The sequence below is a fragment of the Arachis duranensis genome, chromosome 5, assembly GCF_000817695.3.
Source record: "Arachis duranensis cultivar V14167 chromosome 5, aradu.V14167.gnm2.J7QH, whole genome shotgun sequence".
Lineage (NCBI taxonomy): Eukaryota > Viridiplantae > Streptophyta > Magnoliopsida > Fabales > Fabaceae > Arachis > Arachis duranensis.
In genome coordinates, this window is record NC_029776.3 from 74,867,167 (window position 1) to 74,888,239 (window position 21,073).

The 21,073-nt window shown below is 38.7% G+C and overlaps 1 protein-coding gene across 1 annotated transcript; it reads right to left on the reverse strand.

Annotated features, from left to right (window-relative positions):
* Nucleotides 1–7,671: 7,671 nt before the first annotated feature.
* Nucleotides 7,672–9,584, reverse strand: LOC107489111 (uncharacterized). Its single transcript, XM_016109879.1, has 3 exons — nt 9,432–9,584; nt 8,569–9,117; nt 7,672–8,013 (listed from the first exon to the last, which is right to left on the reverse strand). Exons 1-3 carry the CDS (start codon nt 9,582–9,584, stop codon nt 7,672–7,674), a joined length of 1,044 nt encoding a protein of 347 aa, XP_015965365.1.
* Between the last annotated feature and the right edge of the window lie 11,489 nt (nt 9,585–21,073).

Below are 21,073 nucleotides of genomic sequence, written 5' to 3' on the forward strand. Positions count from 1 at the left end.
CTCTGCATCATCTTCATATTCACTTGGGGAAGATTCTTTGATCGCAGAGAATTCGCTTGCGGATGCAAGTTCATCACTAAGAGAACTAGATTTGTGACTATCATCATCAAGGGAAATTGCTTCCTGGATTATTCTGTCTGATTCCTCATAAACGACTTGCTTTGGAGATTGTACTTTATCCTCCTTAGCATCAACTGTGATGTCCTTGACGGGGTTCTCCTCAACTCTTGATTCCTATGGAAGTTTAGCATCTCCTAGATCTTCAACCAACTCTTCTTTTTGAACAATGACAGCTTCTTCTAATTGTTCTAGTACAAATTCATTCTCTGTATTGTCCACTGGAGTCTCTAGTATTTCTTTCATGCTACGCTCTTCGTTAGACTGTCCACATGGAGCTGTGGTTGATTCTTGTATATTTGAGCGCCTAGAAGCCCATTGAATTAATGCTTGCTCCAGTTGTTGAACGGTTGTTTGAAATTTAATTACTGTTTCTTTGAGGCGATCCTCTGCTTTGCGGTTTGCTGGACTTAGACATGATACAAAGGGAAGTGGTGATGATTGGGAACAATTGGATTGGTATTGGGGCAAGGAAGGATCATATGGTGGCGAATGGTGAAGATAAGCTTGTGAGTGTGGTGGTTCGAGGTTATGTTGAAAGGACGGTCTATATGTACGGGGTGGGGCTTGTTGGTAGTTACAAGGTTGTCCACCATGTCTTTCAGCTGGGTATGCACGGTAGAATGGTCTTTGTCCAGGATATCTTGGAGGGTGTTGTTGCCAAAGAGGTTGATTAGATCCTCTTGGTTCCATCCATCCTTGATTGGTCTGACCTTGATGCACATTCTTGCTGTAACTTCTATTTCCTTTAATAATATTAGAACCAAACTCAAAGCGAGAGGAGTGAGAGTTCATAGTAGCAAATAAAGGTAAAAAGGAAAAATAAAAATAAAAATAAATAAGCAAGCAAAAGAAAAGTATTTACAATAACCAATAATAAGGCACACGTTAGCAGTTCCCCGGCAACGGCGCCATTTTGACGTTAGGATTTTTTGCTAGTAAAGAATTTCATAAAAACAGTCGCGTTGTAGATATAGTCTCTAAACCGACAGAAATCCCTTCGTATAAATGTTTTGGTTGTCACAAGTAACAAACCCCTTTTAAAATTGATAACCGAGTATTAAACCTCGGGTCTTCTTCTCAAGGAACTGCGAGGAAGGTATGTTCTTATTATTTGTTATGAGTTTGTAAATTGGGGTTTTGGAAGTAAGGTGGGAATATGTTATATGACAAATAATTTAAATGGAAATTAAAAATAAATAAATTCTGTGAAGCAAACTTTTGGGCAAGGTATGAGAAATTGGAGGTCTAATGTAGTTATCTCTCTCAACTATAAGGAAAGTTGAATCTAAACTCCACTTGGTCAACCTTTACTAAAGCAAAGGAAAGTCAAGGGATTAATTAAATTGAACTTTGAATCCTATTTATTTTCTAAGAAAAGGTTGGGATTACTTAAGTTCAGCTCAATTAGCAAGATAACGATTATCAAATATGTTGAGTTTAATAACTGTTGAGTTACTGATTTCTTAACCAAAACCAAAAGGGAAAAAAGTAAAATTGCTAGAATAATAGACGTGACCTTAGATGGAAGGCAATAGTAACTTAAATCAAAGAGAACAATCTTAATTGAAAATACTTCAAATATCATTAATTCAAAATAGAGATCTGTAACATGGAATAATTCATAAATTAATTCAAATATTAAAAGCAATTAAATAAATAAAAGTAAACTGAAAATAAAAGAACATTAAACCTGGATCCAGAGTTACTCTCAAAACAAGAAGAAATCCTAAATCCTAAAGAGAGAGAGAGAGAATCTCTCTCTAAACTAAATCTAAATCATGAAAACTAGAAATTGGCGAGCTCTCTCTGAATGGATGCATTCCTCCACTTTATAACCTCTAATCTATGCTGTCTGTGCTTGGATCTGGGATAAAAAGGGCTTCAGAAATCGCTGGGGGCGTATTATGTGAACTCTGATACGTGGCCTCTGTCACGCATCCGCGTGGGTCACGCGGTCGCGTCGTCTGGAGCTTTTCCTTGCCATGCAGTCGCGTCGGTCACGCGTCCGCGTCGTGGGTGTTCTACTTGAGGCGCGCGGTCGCGTCGCTGCTTCTTCGCTTCTGGCACACGATCGCGTCGTCCATGCGATCGCGTGGATACCAGTTTCCTTAAATCTCCATTTTGCCTTCTCCTTCCATTTTTGTAAGTTTCCTTTTTCATCCTTTAAGTCATTCAGCCTTAGAAAACCTGAGACTACTCAACACACTAATCATGGCATCGAATGGAAATAAAGGTAATTAAAACAATTAATTTTAAAGCTTAGGAAACATGTTTTTCACAATATGACATAATAAGGAAGGGAAAGTAAAATCATGCAATTAATGTGAATAAGTAGGTGAAGGATTGAATAAATCACTCAAATTAAGCACAAAAGAACTCATGAAATATGGGTTTATCAGTCCTCTGGGGTCCCAAACAAGGTACGTAAAGCCCTTAGGTGAGTTCAAACAGGCTTGAAGGCTCCCGGAGTGTTGAATGGTAGAATATATTCCAGGATCCCAAACTCTACTTTGACACCTGTTTTTGTCTTGATCTGCATTTTTCCAGCCGGGTGATAAGTAATCTGAATTCTCACTGCAGTGACCAAACAATTTCCAAGATCCTTCCAATTGAGCTTGACACCAATTCCTGCACCTCAAATTGAAGTGCGAAACCTCATTGAATCTTGCATACCCGTGCTGAGTGTGAGTCATTTCCCTTTTCCTCTTAAAGCCGCAGAGAGCTCTAAGCTGGCCATCTGTCTCAAGTAAACCATATTCAAGTGGAAAATTGAAGATAGAGGTCAAGGATTTTACCCACTTGAAGTTTATGTTGGGTGGTAGTGGCCTTGGGATCAGTGTTTTCAGTGGTTCTGGAAGCTCTACTCCCTTGTTGTCTTCTGTGAATTCTTCCACTTCTTTGTAAACTTTTTCCATTCTGACCATGTCTTGATCAGAGTCACTGATATCTTCCTCATCACTTGAGTCATAATTGGGAGTTGTGAAAAGTCAACCTCTACATCATATTCGTATTCACTTGGGGAAGATTCTTCTGTCTCAAAGAGTTCACTTGTGGATGCAAGTTCACTATTAAGATAACTTGAGTGGTGACTATCATCATCAACAAAATTGAGTCTTGGGTTATTCCGTCTAATTCCTCACAAGATACCTGCCTTGGGTTTTGTGCACTATCCTCCTTAGCATTAATTGTAATGTCTTCGACGGCATTCTCCACAACTCTGGATTCCTGCGGAGGTTTAGCATCTCCTAAATCTTTGACCAACTCTTCTTCTTCTTCTACAATAACAGCGTCCTCTACTTGTTCCAGTACGAAGTTGTGCTCCATACTGTCTACTAGAGTTTCTAATGACTTCTTCACGCTACGTTCTTCATTAGATTCTCCACATGAAGCCATAGGAGTTCCTTGAGTGTCTGAACATCTGGAAGATAGTTGATTTATAGCTTGCTCCAGTTGATGAAGGGTTGCAATAAATTGGTCTACTGATTCTTCAAAGCATACCTGTCATTCTTGGCTTGATGGATATGGACATGGCGTATAGGGGAGTGGTGGTTCTTGGGAGTAATTGGATTGGCGTTAGGGCGGATAAGGATCATGTGGTAGTGAATGGTGAAAAGAAGCTTGTGAGTGTGGTGGTTCGAAGTTATGTTGAGAGGATGGTCTCTGAGAATAGGGTGGGGCTTGTTAGTAGTTACAAGGCAGTCCACCAAATCTATCAGTTGGGCATGCATTGTAGAATGGTCTTTGTCCATGATATCTAGGAGGATGTTGTTGCCTTAAGGGGTGATTAGATCCTCGTGGCTCCATCCATCTTTGATTTCTTAGACCTTGATGTATAGTCCTGTTATAGCTTCCATTCCTTGCAACAAAATTGGAACCAAACTCAAAGCGAGAGGGGTGAGAATTCATAGTAGCTATCAGAAATAAGAGGGAAGAGAGAGAACAAATAAACAAGTAAAAGAAAAATATTTACAATAACCAATAATAAGGCACACGTTTGCAATTCCCCGGCAACGGCGCCATTTTGAAGAGAGAACTTTTGCGTGGTCTAGAATACAGAATAAATATCCGTTGCAAGTATAGCTTCTAAACCAACAAAAGTCCTCTCTTACAAACGTTTTGGTTGTCACAAGTAACAAACCCCTTTAAAATTGATAACCGAGTATTTAAACCTCGGGTCGTCTTCTCAAGGAATTTCAGGGAGGTATGTTCTTATTATGGGTTATGAGTCTTGTAAATTGGGGTTTTGAAAGTGAGGAAGAAGTATGTTAAATGACAAGTAAAATAAATAAATAACTGTAAAATAAACTCTTGGCAAGATATGAGAAATTGGAAGTCCTATCCTAGTTATCCTTATCAGATGTGATAAGAATTGGGTTTTAATCCCACTTAGTTAACCTTTACTAAAGCAAAGGAAAGTCAAGTGGACTACTTAGTTTGATCCTCAAGTCCTAGTAAATCCCTATGGGAAGACTAGCTTTAGAGCGATCTAGATCAATTAGAATCTGCCAATTTCAACCACTGCTGAGTTTGACAACTCAAGAGTTACCAATTAATCAACCAAAGCCAAAAGGGAATAAAATCTACTTGAATGAAAATAATTTGGATAGAGCCCAAGCATCAATAACATAAATTAGAGAAAACAATCATAAGTCTGAAATACCTCAAATTATATTAATTAGAAAATCAATCTAAACATAGAGAGTTCATAAACCAAATTGAGAAAATAAAAGAAACATTGAACATGAGATGAAGAAGACCTATTCCTAATTTCTAAAAATCCTAATCCTTTAAGATGAATCCTAATCCTAAATCCTAAGAGAGAGGAGAGAACCTCTCTCACTAAAAACTAAAAATTATGTATTCTCTTTATGCTTTATGAATAGGTGGATTCCTCCATTTATAATCCTTCAATCTGTGTTCTCTGGGTTTGGATCTAGGCCAAAAAAGGGCCAAAAGTCACTGGAAACGAGATCTGCAAACTTTGCAGATCGCGCATGTCACACGTCGGCGTGGTTCACGCAGTCGCGTCATCTGGAGTGTTGCTCTTCCACGCGGTCGCATCAGTCATGCGCCCGCATCAGTTGTATTTCGCAAGTCACGCGTTCGTCTTATCCATGCACTCGCGTCAATTCCCTTTTGTGCGAACCACGCGTTCACGTCATCCATGCGGACGCGTCACATCCAGTTGCTCTAAAACTCCAATTTGTGCTTTTCTTCCATTTTTGTATGTTTCCTTTCCATCCTTTAAGTCATTCCTGCCCTAGAAGTTCTGCAACTACTCAACACACAAATCACGGCATCGAATGGTAATAAAGGGTAATTAAAATAATTATTTTTAAAGCATAGGAAACATGTAATTGACATATATTATATAATAGGGAAGGGAAAGTAAAACCATGCAGTTTATATGAATAAGTAGGTGAAGGGTTAAATAAATCACTTAATTTGAGCACAATATATATCATAAAATATGGGTTTATCACTAACAATATATATAAGAAAATGCTAGAGTTTGGAAATGGACCCATGATGTCAATGCCCCAGACATAAAAAATCTCACAGAACAGTATAAGTTGTTGAGGCATCTCATCCCTATTGGATATATTACCAAATCTTTGGCATGGGGAAGAAGATTTATAGAAAGCAGCAGCAACTCTAAAAAGAGTAGGCCACCAGAATCCACAGTTTAAAATTTTTCTAGCTGTTCTTTGATGGCCAAAAAGTCCACCACTCTCAGAGGAGTGTCAGGCCTCTAAAATGGACTGGAATTCTGATTGAGGCACACATCTTCTAACTACCTGGTCAGCACCATACCTCCATAAATATGGATCATCCCAAATATAATATTTGGGCTCGCTTTTCAGCTTGTCCTTCTGATGCTTAGTAAAAATGAGAGGGAAGGTATGACTAACTAGATAATTAGCTATAGGCCCAAACCAAGGAACTACTTCAGATACTGCATGCAAGCTATCAAATGGAAAAGCATCATTGATAGGAGTGGAGTCATCCTTAATGTGCTCAAGGCGACTCAAGTGTTCCGCCACTAAATTCTGAGAACCACTCCTATCCTTAATTTCTAAATCAAATTCCTATAACAGCAGTATCCAACGTATTAGCCTTGGTTTGGACTCTTTTTTAGCTAATAAATATTTTAGAGCTGCATGGTCTGAGTACACTACCACCTTATTACCAAGTAAATAAGCTCGGAATTTATCCGAAGCAAAAACAATGGCCAAAAGCTCTTTTTTAGTGGTAGTGTAATTTGACTGGGCATCGTCTAAGGTTTTAGAACCACATGCAATTACAAAAGGATCCTTACCTTCGTGCTGGGCCAGTGTCGCTCCTACAGCATGGTTGGAGGCATCACACATAATCTCAAAGGGCTGGTTCCAGTCTGGTCCTCTCACAATTGGAGCTTGAGTCAAGGCGCTCTTCAACTTATCAAATGCTTCCATGCAGTCCTCACTCAGCTCGAATTCAACATCCTTCTGTAGCAGTCTAGATAAAGGTAAAGCTACCTTACTGAAGTCCTTGATGAATCTTCGGTAGAAACTTGCATGGCCAAGGAACGAACGGACTTCCCTCACGGAGGAGGGGTAAGGTAAACTATAAATGACATCTACCTTTGCTGGATCCACAAAAATACCAGTATTAGAGACAACATATCCTAGAACAATACCTTGTATGACCCTAAAATGACACTTTTCAAAATTCAAAACAAGGTTTGAGCTAACACACCTGTCTATTACTCTAGATAAACTATCCAAGCAAAGGCTAAAGGAATCACCATATATGCTAAAATCATCCATGAAGACTTCCACACAGCTCTCAATAAGATTAGAGAAAAGACTCATCATGCACCTTTGGAAAGTAGCTAGTGCATTGCATAAGCCTAAAGGCATCCTCTTGTAAGCATATGTTCTAAAGAGACATGTAAAAGTAGTCTTTTCTTGATCGTCAGGGGCTATATGAATATGAAAATAGCCTTTGTAACGATCTAAAAAGCAGTAATGTGATTTACCTGACAGGCGATCCAGCATTTGATCAATGAATGGCACGGGGTAGTGATCCTTACGAGTGGCCTGGTTGAGGTGCCTGTAGTCAATGCACACCCTCCAGGAATTCTGCACTCTGGTTGCTATGAGCTCCCCTTGCTCATTCTTTACTGTAGTGACTCCAAACTTCTTGGGCACCACTTGTACTGTGCTGACCCATTCGCTATCTGAAATGGGGTAGATGATGTCTGCCTCCAATAGTCTGGTCACTTCCTTCTTGACAACCTCTAAGATGGTGGGATTCAGTCTTCTTTGGGATTGACAGACAGGCCTTGCTCCCTCTTCTAAAAATATTCTATGCTCCCAAACTTAGGGGCTGATGCCTACTATATCCGCCAAGCTCCACCCAATTGCTTTCTTGTGTCGTCTCAGCACACTAAGCAACTGCTCCTCCTGTTGGGATGTGAGTTCCTTTGCAATGATAACTGGGAGCTTCTGATTGTCCTCAAGGTAAGCATACTTGAGGTGGGGGTGGAAGGGGCTTTAGCTCTAATTTCTACTCCGAACTGGGCACTAGATCTTCTGGAGCCATTGATGATGGCAAGATGTACTTATTGTGTTCAGATGGTTTCCCCACACTTGGACCTTGCTCCTTGTGCCTCTCTTCCACGTCTTCTTGGTGAACTGCAGCTATGGTCTCATCAATGATGTCACATTGGAAGATGGAATGGTCTTCCGGAGGATGCTTCATAGCTTCAGTCAGGTTGAAGCACACTGCTCGGCCGTCTATCTCAAAAGAATAGGTTCCTGAGAATGCATCCAGCTTGAACTTTGAGGTCATCAGGAATGGTCTTCCGAGCAAGATGGATGACGGTCTTCCTGAGTCATTTTGGGGCACCTTCAAGATATAGAAGTCAATGGGAAATGTGAGCCCCTTAATGCTCACCAGCACGTCCTCAGCAATTTCAACCACTGTAATAATGCTTTTACCTACTAACACAAAATGAGCTGCCGACCTTTTTAAGGGAGGGGACCTCAAAGCATCATATATAGACAAAGGCATAATACTCACGCATGTTCCTAAATCACACATGCAGTCAGAAAATATTACACCTCCAATGGTACAGTTAACCATGCATAGACCTGGGTCACTACATTTTTCAGGTATACCCCCCATTAAAGTAGATATAGAACTACCTAAAGGGATAGTTTCTAATTCATTAATTTTATCCTTATGCATGCATAAATCTTTCAGAAACTTTGCATATTTATGTACTTGCTGAATAACATCAAAAAGGGGAACAGTTACCTCGACCTTCTTAAATATTTCTACCATTTTAGGATCGAGTTCCATCTACTTTCTGGACTTCCTTGCAAGGTGTAGAAAGGGGATAGGGATGGTGTCTCTGGGAGCTTTAGCTTCTTCTGGTGCGCCATTCTCCAGTTGAGTTACTTCTTCCTCAACTATGTCTTGTACTTCCTCCTCTTCTTCAGCATCCTCGGCCCCAACAATATCTTCCACTTGAATGTTTTCCTTGAAGCTTAGCTCCTCATGACTCCTCTCTAGCAGTATTGTTCCGGACCTCAAAGTAATGGCGTTAATGCCATCTTTGGGGTTGGGTAAGGGTTGAGAAGGAATTGCACTAGAACTTGAAGGTTGATTGTTGGAGGGAATTAGTGAATCCATCCGAGAGATGAAAGCTTGTATTGTGGAAGTAAGACCATTTATGGAGGAGTTAATTGTATTCTGAATGTCTTGGTGTCCTTGCATCACAGTGCGAAGCATCTCATCATTAGAAGAAGAAGGGGGGTAAGTGATTTGAGGGGCCTGCTGCTGGTTGTTCTGAGACACCTGGGACTGCCTTTGGTGAGGTGCTTTGTAAGGCTGGTTTTGGTTCTGCTGTCTGTTGTTGTTGTTGTTCCACCTATCATTTCTATTGTTGTCTATGCCTCCTCTGTTGTAGTTGTCCCTCCATCCCTGGTTGGAATTATCCCTCCAACACTGGTTGGAGTTGTCTTACCAACCGTGATTGTAGTTTCCACCTTGGTTGTAGTTGTCGCCTTGTTGATGGTATCTCTAGTTCGGGTGGTCATAGAAATTGTGGGTCGCTGCCAAGGTGTTGTCCTCATGTTGGAGCTGTGGACACTTATTAGTGTAATGATTATAATCAGCACATATTCTGCATACTCTCTGAAGAACCAGTTGTTGACTATGTTACGGTGAGGGGGGTTGAGATTGTTGCTGGTTCAGATGTATCTGCTTCAGTAGGTTGGTCATCTCACATAGACTCTGTGTGAGAGCAGTAGTCTCATTACTAGAGGAAACCTCTGATGGTTGTTCCAGTGCCTGTAATTTTGAGCGAACTTAGCTAGGTCACTGATCAGTTGCCACGCTTCCTCCGTGGTCTTGTACTTTTTCAGAGAACCATTACTCGCACCATCCAATGTAGTCTTGTCCCGAGGCTTCATGCTTTGTGTGAAGTAGCTTATCAACACCAACTTGTCAATCATGTGGTGGGGGAATGCATCTAGGAGATTATTGAAGTGCTCCCATATTTGTAAAGAGTCTCGGATTCGCCTTGAATGATCATGGAAATTTCTTTCCTCAGTCTATCAGTAACTTCAGCCGAAAAGTATTTTTCTAAGAATTCTCTTCTAATCGTGTCCCAATTAGTAACAACTACTTCAGGTTGAGTGTAGTACCACTCTCTCGCCTTTCCCTCAAGAGAAAAAGGGAAGGTGGTTAGCAGAATAGAAGTCTCATCTGCACCATGATGCCTCACAGTAGAACAGGTTGTCTGAAAATTCCTGAGGTACTTTATAGGCTCTTGAGTAGGTAAGCCATGAAACTTGGGTATCAATTTGATTAGCGTAGTCTTTAGTTCAAAATATGCAGCCAGATTTGGGTGACGCACTTGATACGGTTGCAGTGTAAAGTCTGGAGCTCCAGCTTCCTGGAGAGTGATCCTCCTAGGCTCCGCCATGTTATCTGCATGTGAATCAACTGAATCAGTAGTAGATGAGTTGGTTTCCTCCTCAAATGGCGCTTCAGATTCGCTCTCAGATAAGACTCGTGAGTTGGAAATAACCACTTCACCGCCCTCAGAGGCTAACCGAATCCGAGCCAGCCTAATACGTGAAATAGTTCTTTTGATTTCATGATCAAATGTGGCTAAGCTCGGATTAGGTAGTGAACACGTCATTCAATGAAAGAAACATACAGCTCATAGTAATAAAATAAAATAAAATAAAATGCAAATAAATAAATTCCAACCAATAAATTAGCACACTGTTGCAACTCCCAGCAATGGCGCCAAAAATTGATGTGGCAAAAATTGGCCGATTAAGAATTTATGGAGAAAACAGCGTTGCAAGTACAGTTCTTAACCGACTAAAATCCGCTTATCAATTTAAAAAAGGGTTGTCACAAAATCTAGAATTAAAATAATAGGAATATGAATCCTAGGTTATCTCCCAACGAGTTGCAGAGAGAGTGCTCTTTATTGATTAGAGGTTTCCCAAGAGATTTTCTTTTGAGTTTGAGAAACAGAAAAATAAATAATAGTAAATGTAAGCAATGGAAATTAACGAGAGAATTTATATAATTCAAATAAAAGCCTTGACCGGGAGGAGATTAATTAGAAGTTCTTTCCTTGTTGAATTTCCCCAAGTGTAATAATAAAAGGTTGTTGTTCTACTTGGTCATCCCTTATATAATAATTCAAAGTCAAGTAACTAACCAACTAACCCTATCACTCACATCCTAAACCTTTCCTAAGAAAGAATTAGAGTCAGAGACTAGAGAGTCAGCCAATAACTCCCAGTTAAGATTAACACTTGAGTAATTCAACTCAAGGTTCTCCGTTTAATCAACTCCCAATCAAGTTGAGAAACTACTCCATTAACATGAATATAACTTTCACAGAATTAAGAAGGGAATAAAAGGAAGACATAATAAATAATAACTGAAAATTAATTAAAATAAAAATGGTTCTTTGCATTAATAAATTCTAAAAATAATCAAATTGTAACTCTAAACAAGAATTAAGGATATGGAAGAGTAAGGGACAAAGGAAACTGGTCGGCAAAATTTTGATCCTTGATGTCAGGGCATCTTGGCTAGTTTTACTAGCCATTTTTTGTATGCTTTAGGTTGGTTTCATGCATTTTCTTAGGAAATAAGCAAGTATTTGGTTGAAAATGCAATCATACCATGATTCAAGCAAACATTGTGAATTTTGAATGATTTCATGAGAATTATGCATAAATTGAATGATAAATTGGATGATGCATGATCCCATGATTAAGAGCAAGACTTTGATGCACTTTGTTTGATTGATTTCAGGCCAAAAGAAGAAGAGAAGAGCCACGTTAGTGGCTACGTTAGTTACACTAACGTGCGCACTAACGTGGAAGGAAGGAAAGCCCCAACGTTAGTGAGAAAAGTTAGTGGCATTAACTTTGAAGAAAGGGGTATAAGCCAATGTTAGTGGAAAAGGTGAACGCCACTAACGTATAGGGTGGACATTAAGTTTGAGCCCCTGATTGCTAGCGTTATTGGACTCACGTTTTCCATTAACACTAGTCGCTAGCGTTAACGTGACTCACGTTTTCCATTAACGCTAGCGACTATGCCAGCGACCATGTCCACTTCAAAGGAGCATAACATGAGTTACAGAGATCCAATTAAGGAAATTCCAGTTGCGTTAGAAAGCTGACATTTAGAGCTTTCCAAAGATATATAATAGTTTATAGTGGGCATGAATTTGGAGCACAAACAAGAGGCATCTTTTAAGCCCCAAAAACACCAAAGCAACAAAGCCAAGTCACCCTGGACCTCAATTTGATTCACTTCTCTTGGACCACCCAACCTCAAGGAAGCAAGCCCACAAGTGTCAACCAATCAAGGCCACAAGAAGCATCTAGACTAGGAATTTTCATTTAATTGTAATTTTCTTTTAATTTCATTTTGTAATTTAGGGGAGCTTATATAAAGGCTTTAGTTTTTACTTTGAAGGGGGATTGGACGGAAGGAAACACAGAAATTGGGGATTGGAAGAGGGGTCTTCAGACTCCCTCCCCTCACTCACTTTTCCTTCTCTTCTTTTCTTTGTACTTTTCATTTATGAATTTGGAAGTTTCAATATTAGTTTTAATCTTCATCTTTACTTTCCTGCACTTTCTTCTTTTCTATTTTGGTAGAGCAATGATCAACTAACTCTTTTCAATGGGTTAGAGAGCTCTATTGTGATTCAATGGATCAATTATAGTTTTCATTCTTCTTCTTCTTTCTTTTCTCTTGATCTTACTAGAAAGCTTTCAATCTTAATTCAATTGGTTAGTTGTCTTGGAAAAGAAACTCTCCATAATTGGATCTCTTCGGAACCTTGGAAGAGGAATGAAGAGATCATGCTAGAAATGCTTTCTCATGCTGGACCAAGTTGGGTTGGGATGGATATGTGACTATAATCCCCCTAATACTTGATTTGGGAAATGTATGTGGTATAATCAGTGACCATACTTCATCTCTTCTCATGAGCAATTGACCAAGGAATTGGCTATTGATCAAGATTTGAGAGATTGGGTTACCAAGGAATTGGAATCCAATCACTTAAGATTTCCAAGGAGATCAATAAATGCATTGATTGAGGAAGAGATGAGAATGAACTTGATCCGGAGAATTGCAACATGTCTTGATCCCAATTTTCATTTTATTTTTAGTTCTTACATTTACTTTTCTTGCCATTTTACTCTTCTGCACTTTATAGCTTTTCTTTACTTTTATGCCATTTACATTTCCTTGTTACTTATCCCTCCAATATGATTTGTCTAACTAGGATAATCAATTAATCATTGTTCGCTTAATCCGTTAATCTCTGTGGGATTCGACCTCACTCTATTGTGAGTTTTACTTGACGACAATTCGGTATACTTGTCGAAGGGAAATTTGTTGAGAGACAAGTTTCCATGCATCAAGTTTATGGCGCCGTTGCCGGGGATTAATTGTGATTAACAAACTACCGGTTGATTGATTTACTAGATTAGACACTTTTCTTTTGTCACTGTTTTCTTTTGTTTCTTTATTTTCTTTTGCTAACAAACTGTTTGTGATATTGCCACACTGGGAATTCCCTCATCTGTGACAAGGGAAATTCAAAATCTCTTTTATCTTGGTGATTATTGTTGATACAGAATATTTTGTAGAAAAGGTCAATCAAACTTCATGGGAAACTCTCCACCACCACAGAATGATTTACTTTACTATGCTCATGGTGGATGGGAGTATCAAGAACATGAAATGGGCTGCTTCCCAGGGTCACAAAATGGTTCATATTTTGATGACTTTGATCACTACTCAAGCTGTACCTGGGAAGATCAAAACCAAAGAAATTTCACTTATTCACACCCCATTCATCAAGAGCCATCATCCTTTAATTATTCAACCTCACCTCCGAGCTTTTCGCATCAAAACCCCTCACCACTTGGATATGCCTTAACACAAAATTCCTTTCCACATCCATATAATTCATCTCACCACTCACACAATGCATTCCATTACACACAAAATTCTTCTCACAGTCCACAAAACCCATATCATTACCCACAAAAGTCATACCACTCTCAGAACATAAAATCACAAAACAACCAATTCCATTCACAAAGTAGCCACCCTCAACCTCCAAATTTCACCCAAGCTGCACACCCTCCCCTCGAGGATAAGCTATCAAAGATAGAGGACCTATTGGCAATTCTCTTGGAAGAATCTAAGGACACAAAGACTTTCCAAGAGGAAGTAAAATCCAATCTGCAGAACCGGGGGGTTACCATTAAGAAGCTTGAGGCACAAGTTGGATATCTATCAAAGCAAATCCATACCCATAATTCTCTCAGTGGTACCATGGCAAACCCAAGGGAGGATTCAGAAGAACAAGAAAAAGAGGCACCCATACCAAGTGAGATTTCTATGAAGAAGGAGGAAGTTATGAGAGTATATAAGCCTAAGGCTCCATACCCACAGAGGTTACTAGTGGTGACAAAGGAACATGCAAACTCACTCCCAAAAGACTCAATGCAACATCATGTAGAAGAAAGGGAGGAAGTCAATCAAGGGAGCCCACACTCTAATGAAACAGAGAGTTGCATAGAGGGTGAGTTCATTGAACCACCAATTCAAGAAGCACTTGATGAAGAGGATGCTCCAACCATCATACAACACCCAAGTCCTGAAATCAAGGTGGTGAAGGCGATCAACATGAGCACTAAAAAGAGGATGGCGACCAAGAAAAGAAGGACAATATCCATGAAGAAGAAAAGGTCAACCAAAAGCCATCCCACCCCTACCCCAACAAGCAAGTTTCCTCAAGCTAACAACAAAAGAAAGCTTGTTGGGGAGAGGCACTCAAAGCAAGGGGCATTAACTGGCTCCTCTTTCATCTTGAGGTCATTCCTCTTAACAAACTAGAAGAAGAGGAAGAAATTCATGAACAACATGTCAAGCTAATGACATTAAAAGAGCGCTTGTTGGGAGGCAACCCAACCGTAGGTAACATTTCCTTGCTTTGCTTAGTTTACTTTCAATAACTTGGCATATGATTGGATTCTAAGTTTGGTGTTGCCATACAACAATTTGATTTTCAATCTTCACTGGGTACTTGCAACATTCTAAATTGAGAGTGTGACACTAAGTTTGGTGTGCCACTTATCTTTCATGCAAGGTACCAAGCACACCACTTATTAATACATTCAAAATGTCTCTGTTTGTATCTCTTGTGCCTTTATTGTGTCCTTAATCTTGCTTGCTGAAACACATGCATACTCACACTTCATTCTAAGACATTCATGATCCATCATAGACCCCATCACCACTGTTTTAATTATTGCTTGAGTATAAGCAAGCATTCTAAATTTGGTGTGGGAAGGAGAAGAATAGGAGAAAAAGGGCAACAACAATGAAGATGAACTACAAGGTGGTAAAGTTCCTTTTTTCTCTTATTTATTTCCAGCACTTTAAATTGCATGAATGTCTTATATTTCCTTTGTATGCATGTAAGATTACTCCTTGTGAATAAGCATAATCTGATATTTGATTTGTGACATGTTGCTATGATATCATGATTATCATCTTGAGTTTTACTTGTACCCAATATCTTTAAGAATGCAACATAGAAATCATTCTTTTGAAAGGAAAATATTGAAGAATTTTATAAATTATGGGGCAAGCAAAAGATTAAGAGGAGTGGAGGTTCTGATTGTATGATTGTGTATTGAGGTTGCATGTTTATAAAAACTTGCATGCGAGCTCATAGACAGGAAATGAAGTTTAGAGAAGTATTATGGAATTTCTCAAACATCTATTGATCCAAGAAGTAGTAACAAAAGAAAACAAAAGAAAAAGAAAAACAAAGAACAAGCCCAAGGCTCTGAGCATCAATTACTAGGAAGAAAAAGAAAGAAACAAGAACTCAAAGAGTTATTGTCCTAGTTAAATGCTTGTGGTAGATTTGTATCAAGGAGAGAGGCTTGAGCAAGTAAATCCTAAGGGGTGCTTCAACACCTAATACCTTAGACCAACTGGTTTGGGAGTATTGATTGAAAGCTTACCTTAAAAAGCCGCTTTGATACATGACACCTAGAGTCGAGGCCAAATTCCACAAAGAAAGAAAAATGCTGGAAAATAAGTGCTGCTTCAAGGTGACAATCTATAAACAGATTTTCATAATAACATTTGAATGAAAGTCCTAAGATCTAAGACTTCCAAAATGTGAGGACTAATGAGCAATGGAATCCTTGCATAAGCATACAATTAGAGTTCACCCCACTATCACTTATTCACTTAACCCACTAAGACATCATAAGCAATTCTTCAATACATTCCAATTAAAGAGAATTCTTTGTCCATAGTTCTTTTCTTGCTTGGGGACAAGCAAGCTTTAAGTTTGGTGTTGTGATGCCAGGGCATCTTGGCTAGTTTTACTAGCCATTTTTTGTATGGTTTAGGTTGGTTTCATGCATTTTCTTAGGAAATAAGCAAGTATTTGGTTGAAAATGCAATCATACCATGATTCAAGCAAACATTGTGAATTTTGAATGATTTTATGAGAATTATGCATAAATTGAATGATAAATTGGATGATGCATGATCCCATGATTAAGAGCAAGACTTTGATGCACTTTGTTTGATTGATTTCAGGCCAAAAGAAGAAGAGAAGAGCCACGTTAGTGGCTACGTTAGTTACACTAACGTGGGCACTAACGTGGAAGGAAGGAAAGCCCCAACGTTAGTGAGAAAAGTTAGTGGCATTAACTTTGAAGAAAGGGGTATAAGCCAACGTTAGTGGAAAAGGTGAACGCCACTAACGTTTTCGAAGCAAAGAAGACCCACGTTAACAGCCATGTTAACTACATTAACGTGGTAGTTAACGTGGAAAGAAAGGAAGATGCCAACGTTAGTGGAAAAGGTGAATGCCACTAACGTTTCGAAGCAAAAAGACCCATGTTAACAGCCACGTTAACTTAGTTAACGTGGTAGGTAACGTGGAAAGAAAGGGAGATGCCAACGTTAGTGGAAAAGGTTAGTGCCACTAATGTTGGCGAGGCAAAAAAAGACCTACGTTAACTTCGACGTTAACTAAGTTAACGTGGAAGTTAACGTAGGCAAAAGTCCCACCTGGCAGCCTGACCATGCCTTCTTCAAACACGCATAACTTGAGCCAAAAAACTCCAAATGAGGGGATTCCAGTGGTATTAGAAAGTAGGATTCCAGAGCTTTCCAAGCATATATGGCACTACATGGTGGAAACTAAATTTGAGGGAGAAAACCTGCACCGAAAGTTCAAAGATGAACATGGTATCAACCTGTAGTAAGGCCAGCTGACCTCTTCACCTTCCAAGAAGTGTAACTCGAGCTGTAGAGCACCATATGATGCACTTCCAAAGGCGTTGGAAAGTAGACATCCAGGGCTTTTGAATAATATATAATAGTATGGGGTGAACATTAAGTTTGAGCTCCAGAATCTGGCAATATTAAGCCCCTGATCGCTAACGTTATTGTGACTCACTTTTTCCAGTAACGCTAGCGACTATGCCAACGACCTTTTCCACTTCAAAGGAGCATAACTTGAGTTACAAAGGTCCAATTGAGGTGATTTCAGTTGCGTTAGAAAGCTGACATTTAGAGCTTTCCAAAGATATATAATAGTTTGTAGTGGGCATGAAATTGGAGCACAAACAAGAGGCATCTTTTAGGCCCCAAAAACACCAACCGGGTAGCAAGTGTAACGTTAGCCACAATAACTTCAGCACTAACGCCACACTTGTAGCATTAGTGTGGCTAACGGTAGCACTAACATTAGCTCCTGGACCTCAACTTTATTCACTTCTCTTCAAGGACCACCCAACCTCAAGGAAGCAAGCCCACAAGTGTCAACCAATCAAAGGCCACAAGAAGCATCTAGAGTAGGACTTTTCATTTAATTGTAATTTGCTTTTAATTTCATTTTGTAATTTAAGAGAGCCTATATAAAGACCTTAGTTTTTACTTGGAAAGAGGGGCTGGACTGGGAGGCTGGAAATTGGGGATTGAAGAGGGGTCTTCGGACTCCCTCCCCTCACACACTTTTCCTTCTCTTTCTTTTCTTTGTACTTTTCATTTATGAATTTAGAACTTTCCATGTTAGTTTTAATCTTTATCTTTACTTTTTTGTACTTTCTTTCTTTTCTAGTTTGGTAGAGCAATGATCAACTAACTCTTTTCATTGGGTTAGAGAGCTCTATTGTGATTCAATGGATCAATTATAGTTCTTATTCTTCTTCTTCTTTCTTTTCTCTTGATTTTACTAGAGAGCTTTCGATCTTCATCCAATTGGTTAGCTATCTTGAAAGAGAAGCTCTCCATAATTGGATCTCCTCTGAACCTTGGATGAGGAATGAGGAGATCATGCTAGAAATGCTTTCTCATGTTGGACCAAATTGGGGTTTGGATGGGTATAGTGACATATAATCTTACCAACACTTTGATTTGGAAATACATGTGGTATAATCAGTGACCACACTTCATCTCTTCCCATGAGCAATTAAATCAAGGAATTGGGAAATTGTTCAAGCTTAGAGAGATTGGATTGCCAAGGAATTGGGATCCAATCACTTAAGATTGCCAAGAAGATCAATAAATGCATTGAATGAGGAAGAGATGAGAATGAACTTGATCCGGAAGATTGCAATATCTCTTGATCCCATTGTTCATTTTATTTTTAGTTCTTACATTTACTTTTCTTGCCATTTTACTTTTCTGCACTTTATTGCTTTCTTTACTTTTATGCCATTTACATCTCCTTGTTACTTATCACTCCAATATAATTCATCTAACTAGGATAATCAATTAACCATTGATTGCTTAATCCATTAATCCCTGTGAATTCGAGCTCACTCTATTGTGAGTTTTTACTTGACGACAATTCGGTATACTTGTTGAAGAAAAATTTGTTGAGAGATAAGTTTTTGTGCATCAACCATGCTTTTAGAATCTGGTATCAATAAAGAAAATTACTCAAACATAAAGAAAGAAACTAAAACCACTCTTTAAAGGGTGTATTTCCACTCTTTGAAGGGGTTAACAACAAATAATTTAAGGATACGAAAGTAAATTAACCTTTTCACAGACGGTGAACCGATCACTAGAGAATAAACTTAAATAACAAGTAAATTGGCAATTTTATAGACGGTTAAGCCAATCATCAAAGAATGTTGTGGAAAATAAAATGACATTAAAGTGAATTTTATAACATTAATTATGTTAGAGAGTCAATGGAAAATTAAGGACATGAAACTTATTGAATTAGTAGATTACTACTAGATTAGAAAAGGATTGAGAAAGTAAGATTGGTGATTTTTGGTAAAATAATCCCAACAAAGTTCATTAGTGACTATAAGAATTTGAATTAAAGTATTCCTTATCTTATTTTGTTTGTTTTTTTCAATTATTCTTGTTTGTTCATATAAAAATTTTGGTGATTATGTTTCCCCATTTTTATGATCCTAAGACAAAATTTGTTAGGAAAATGTTTATATCTTATTTCTATCTCTATTGTTTGAAGACTCATTCTAAGAAATTGATTTAGAAAAATGTTAGAATTTGTGTCTTTATCCTTGTTACTATATTTTACCCTTTTTTTTTGGGAGAATTTGTCAGAATTGTTGTCTCATATAATTAGTATTAAACTGTCCCACACTACCTATCCTTTGTGGGACATATGGTTATTTTGGGTGCATATGATAAAAAGTAACATGTGATTGTTTCAACTCCTCCGTTTGTTTTATTTCACAATTTTTGAGATGATTACATCATATGCTTGCATATGCATTGAGGCCCTTCCTTTGTACTTTCCCCTTCAGATGGAAGTAAGAGTACCTTAACGTAGTTCGTTGATGATGGTTCTGCGAAGAGGATCCTGCGCTAGATAGTTTTCTGAGTCTAGGGCGAATATCGTTCTCTGTTTATATGTATATACTGTGAGACCAGCCAACGTCTGCAACCCGTTCGTATGCCCACTTTAACATGAATCCTGTGTACGAGACTCCCGTTGTGTGGCTACTTGATAAGGTACTAGAGGGACGTCCTATGGCAATGTCTGATCGTGCAGAGGAATAGCAGATGATGTCCTACCTTTGGTGACGTTCACTTGACTTGAGTTTTGAAGACTTAGAACGTACTTTCCCTCGCTTTAGTAGTTTAGAGGGACTAGGCGAGTATAAAGTCTAGGCTAGCCTGGGTGCCAGCTTAGGGACTTCTTGAACAGGTCAGGACCTGGGATGTTGTATGTATATATATGTATATAGTTATTATCTAGCTATATCTAGGGGTGTTCTAACTAACAGTCTATATTCTAATAAAGGCTGAATCACCGAATGTTGTCAACTACTTGTGATGTGTTTATGTGTGGTTGTTTGTAACTGTTTTATCTGTTATTATTTGTGAATTGATTATAAATGATTATGTTTATTAATCCAAACGTTTAAAAAAAAATACACCTCGCAAATTAACTACGCTTTTAACAACGAATCAGGCTCATATGATAAATAATAGATAATAACTAGGAAGACAAATTGGTAGCGCTCAGTTTCTGGTGTGTCCTAGGCGTACTGAAAATTGGGTCGTTACAATTTGGTATCAGAGCAGTTCGTTCCCAGTAGAGCCTGGGGAGTGGACTGACTATGCTTCATTGCATACTCTGCTTGTGTGTATCATGCCGTTAGGGTATCTTTAAGATACATTTGGCATGAATGTCTATGAGTGCTCATTTTGGGAATGTTCGTACCTAACTTGAGATATTAAGACTGATCACCTTAATATTGATTGTTTGGTACGGATAAGACCTCAATGACTGTGAATAGGCATGGTTTAATCGAGCTCCGAACGATGAATCGACGTAAGCCACAGCTATCTTCCTAGCTGTTATGATCTTCATGGCTATGGCTGCGTGAGATTTGGATGCTGTAAGGAATGGACTGATCTCTTCGTCAGGATGGATCGAAGGAAATAGACCGCTTAAAGATGGATTTCTTGCATGCGGCTGAAATTTTGAGGGCAAAATTTTCTTTTAGGAGGGTAGAATGTAACAACCCTGATTTTCGAGTACGCGAGATCTTTTCTGAAGGCACGGATTTCTCCGGTAGATCAGTAAAGGGAACACCTCTTCTATATCAACAAGTATCTCAATCCTCATTGTCATTATGTCCTCCTTAAGCTAGAACCTTTTCCAAGGCAAGCTCGATAACGCGGACACGAAGAACATAGTTTTTGAACCGTATCGGTTAGGAGTTTTGATCCGGTTTTTCGTAGATAGTCTCAGTTTGACGAACTGGACTCGATTCATGAGAGAAGAAAGATAATAGTATAATATTATCATTATATTAGTAATAAAAGTTTCTTGAATGATATTATAAGGTTACCTGGTCAGTTT

Excerpts from the sequence above, each read along its gene's own strand:
- LOC107489111 (XM_016109879.1), bottom strand. The coding sequence starts at position 9,584 with ATGAAGCCTCGGGACAAGACTACATTGGATGGTGCGAGTAATGGTTCT. Across the intron at positions 9,118-9,431 it reads ACCATCAGAGGTTTCCTCTA|TGTTGGAGGGATAATTCCAA; the intron begins GTAATGAGACTA and ends AACTCCAACCAG. Across the intron at positions 8,014-8,568 it reads AAGACATAGTTGAGGAAGAA|GTGCCCCAAAATGACTCAGG; the intron begins GTAACTCAACTG and ends TATATCTTGAAG.